Below are 3,431 nucleotides of genomic sequence, written 5' to 3'. Positions count from 1 at the left end.
TATTTGTCCTTTTGTGACTGAGATATTTCACTCAGCATGATGTCCTCCAGGGTCATCCACTTTGCATAATATTTCATGAGTTCCTTGTTTTTCTTTTTTTATTTATTTAGATTTATTACTAATTTCAGTAAAAATTTACAGAGACTTTGGATTTCCATTCATTCATTGTTGCACTTGAGTTCCTTGTTTTTCAGTGCTGTATAGTATTCCACTGTGTGAATATACCACAGCTTCTCTATCCATTCATTTGTTGATGAACGCTTGGGTTGTTTCCAGCTCTTTGCTGTTGTGAACAAAGTCGTGATAAACATGGGTGTGCTTCTCTCATCTTTTCTAGTGCAGTGTTCGTTATCTATCCCCATGCTTTCCTCATTCTCTCCCCAACATCCCCCCATGTTTGCCCTATTTTATAACAGTGGTGTTATGCAGTATTTGTCCTTTTGTGCGTGAGATCTTTCACTCAGCATAATATCCTCCAGGCTCTCCCGTGTTATATAATGTATTACAAGTTCATTGTTTTTCAGTGGTGTGTAATATTCCATTGTGTGGATGTACCATAGTTTTTCTATCCATTCATTTGTTGTTGGGCAAAAAAGGTTGCTTCCATCTCTTTGCTGTTGTGAATAATGCAGGAAAAAGCATGGTTGTGCATACATCTGTTTGAGTCATGGCTCTGGTTTCTTTAGGGTATATTCCCAGTCGTGAACTTGCTGGGTGAAATAGTATTTCTGTTTACAACTTAAGAATGTGCCAGACTACTTTCCATTGTGGCTGTACCATTTTACATCCCAACTAGCAGTGAGTAAGTGTTCCATTCTCTCTACAACCAACCTTGCTAGCATTTGTTGTTTGCTGCCCTGTTGAACTTTGTTATTGTTGCTGGTATGTTAAATAGTCTTGAAAATCCATGATCTATTCGATATTCTTCACCAGCAGTTCCATTCACAACACTGTCCATGGGATAACAAAGTGAGACACGGGTCTCTCAGCCCTGCCCCTCTGATTCTCTTTATCTGCCTAGTCCCAGAGATCTTGGCCAATGCCACTTCACTGCACGTCTTAGAGGGCCAGTCACTGCGCCTGGTCTGTAATGCAGACAGCAACCTTCCTGCCAAGCTGAGCTGGTCCCGGGGGAGCTTAACACTAAGCCCCTCCCAGTCCTTGAATTCGGCCATTCTGGAGCTTCCCTATGTTGTTTCTGGGGATGGAGGAGAATTTACCTGCCGAGCTCAGCACCTGTCGGACTCCAGCCACATTTCCCTGAACCTAGTTGTGAAGGGTGAGTATGGGCAGGGCACCTGCATTCTCAGGTGAGACTGTGAGCTGGGTTGAAGCAGGGACCCAGGAACCTCATTCCTCCCTTCCCCTCTCTCTTCCCGCAGGTGATTCCTGTTCCTGCCTCTGTGTCTCCGGCGATCACACAGGCTCCTGGCCTCTGGTCTTAACCCTGATCAGGGGAGTCATTATGGGGGCTGGCTTCCTTTTCACCTATGTTCTCACCTGGATCTACTATAGCAGGTGAGACACTTTTTCAGGTGGGATCACATTCCGAGCCCTTAAAATTTGTGATGGCTTCACACACTTTTTCCTCTCCAGAATAGAACCCTCTACAGAACTGGTTTTTATTTCAGAGCTGTTTTCTTCATAGGTTCAGATACTCTCACGGGAACAAGGATGCTAAGTCTGGCTGAGCCCGGCTCCCCACAGCAGTGCTGAGATCTAGGTTCCAAACTTCTGACAGATGGATGAGGCCACCTTAAGTCAATGTCTCCTGAGACTCACACTTGACCCTGCACGACCCTCTGCGGAAAGCACGAACTGGATGGCTGGGTCCTGCCTCTTCTCCAGAAATAGCCTTTCTTCACTTTTCACATCTGGTCTACAGGACCCTTTAAAGGAATGGTTGGGAAGGAAGGTAGGAATGCAAATGTCTATTTTTATTAGAAATTTGAATTATATTCTATCTGATGTTTTGCCTCTGCATGCTTATATTACTGTATGTTAGTGTGAGTTTGATAAGCCTATAACTAAACTCCACAATGTATTGTTATAAACCCCATAATATATTCTGTTTCTTTCAAACAATAATTTTAAAAATAAAACCGTAAAATAACCCTTTTCCCCTATTTACTGACATACTAACCATTTCAGTTGCTGTTTATTCCTTTGTGCACTTGAAAACTTTGCTCTCATATAATTTTCCTTTGGCCTGATGATATTGTGTCTTTTTTGTAGTCGAGGTATACTGATGATTAATTCTCTCAGCTATTGTGTGGGAACATTTTCACTTGCACTAGCTTTGGGAAGATATTTCCAGTATCTATGGGAATCTTGGTGAATACTGTCCCCCTTCCAGTACTCAAAATTAGGGGGGTTTTTTTGTTTTTAAATTTTTTTTATTTTGTAATTTCAATGAACATCTACAGAGATTTTGGAATTCCATTTATTCATTGTTGCACTTTTCTCCCCGCCCACCCCACCCCCATCAAAATTAGTTTTTACTTGCATAGTTGTTTATGAGAATTCTGATATCATTTTTCTCTTTCAATTTTCATTTGTAATTTGTCTCTTCATTTTCTGGCCAGTTATAAGATTTCCTGTGTATTCGATGATTTGACTACTTCATTATTTAAAGCATTGGTATAGTCTGTGGACATGTGTGATAAGGGGTTCTGTGTGTGTGTGTGTGTGTGTGAGAGAGAGAGACAGAGACAGAGAGAGACAGAGAGAGAGCACATGCAAGCTTTAAAGCTTGTGATCTATAAATTTATGTTGTGCTTTGAGCTGTTGAGTTGATAATGATTCACAGAGACTCTTCAGGACAGAGTAGAACTATCTCACAGGGTTTTCTTATGGGATCATAGTACCAGGTCTTTTCTCCCAAGTATCCACGTACCTAACCACTGAACCAACAGAGTTCTTACTGAGTATGTGAAGAGAAAGACGTGGCATGTTTACTTACACACATTTCTTTCATTCCTCTTTCTTCTCCATATGGGATTTCCCCTTTTCCATATGCTGCAGTCTCCAATATCTTCCCATTGAGAATATGTTCACTTTTTCTCAGCCTTTTGGTGGTTTTGGTTTTTTGTGTGTTTGTTTGTTTGTTTGTTTGTTTTTTATTTATTTAAATTTATTATTCATTTCAGTAAAAATTTACAGACACTTTGGATTTCCACTCATTCACTGTTGCACTTTTCTTCCCTCCCAGCCCTTCCCCCCAAGTATACTACCCTCTTGGAAAAGGAAAAGAAAAATTCTTTTATTGTTTTACAAACCCTCCCCCAGGTCCATTCCACCATGTAGTCTTCGCTCTAGACTCCTGTCATGACAAAAATACCTAATCACATATCCCTTTTAAACAGTTTTCTCCCTCATCTGTTTCAATGCAGTATATATTGTTAAATCCATCTTTCTCAGTCTGCCCTCAA

General features: G+C 40.8%; 1 protein-coding gene across 1 annotated transcript in view; it reads left to right on the top strand.

The window, feature by feature from the left end:
* The window catches only part of LOC102856030 (sialic acid-binding Ig-like lectin 12-like), a 26,869-nt gene extending 25,483 nt beyond the window's left edge, over positions 1–1,386 (top strand). The window contains exons 7-8 of the mRNA XM_006901885.1: positions 1,022–1,310; positions 1,383–1,386. Of these exons, the coding sequence (XP_006901947.1) occupies positions 1,022–1,310; positions 1,383–1,386 (293 nt within the window). The remainder of the gene's footprint in view (positions 1–1,021; positions 1,311–1,382) is intronic.
* Positions 1,387–3,431: the final 2,045 nt, after the last annotated feature.

Source organism: Elephantulus edwardii, unplaced genomic scaffold, assembly GCF_000299155.1.
Source record: "Elephantulus edwardii isolate Elephantulus edwardi_28Jun2011 unplaced genomic scaffold, EleEdw1.0 scaffold00348, whole genome shotgun sequence".
Taxonomy (NCBI): domain Eukaryota; kingdom Metazoa; phylum Chordata; class Mammalia; order Macroscelidea; family Macroscelididae; genus Elephantulus; species Elephantulus edwardii.
Note: the sequence above shows the minus strand (reverse complement) of the source record. Positions and strands in the feature narration are given on the sequence as shown.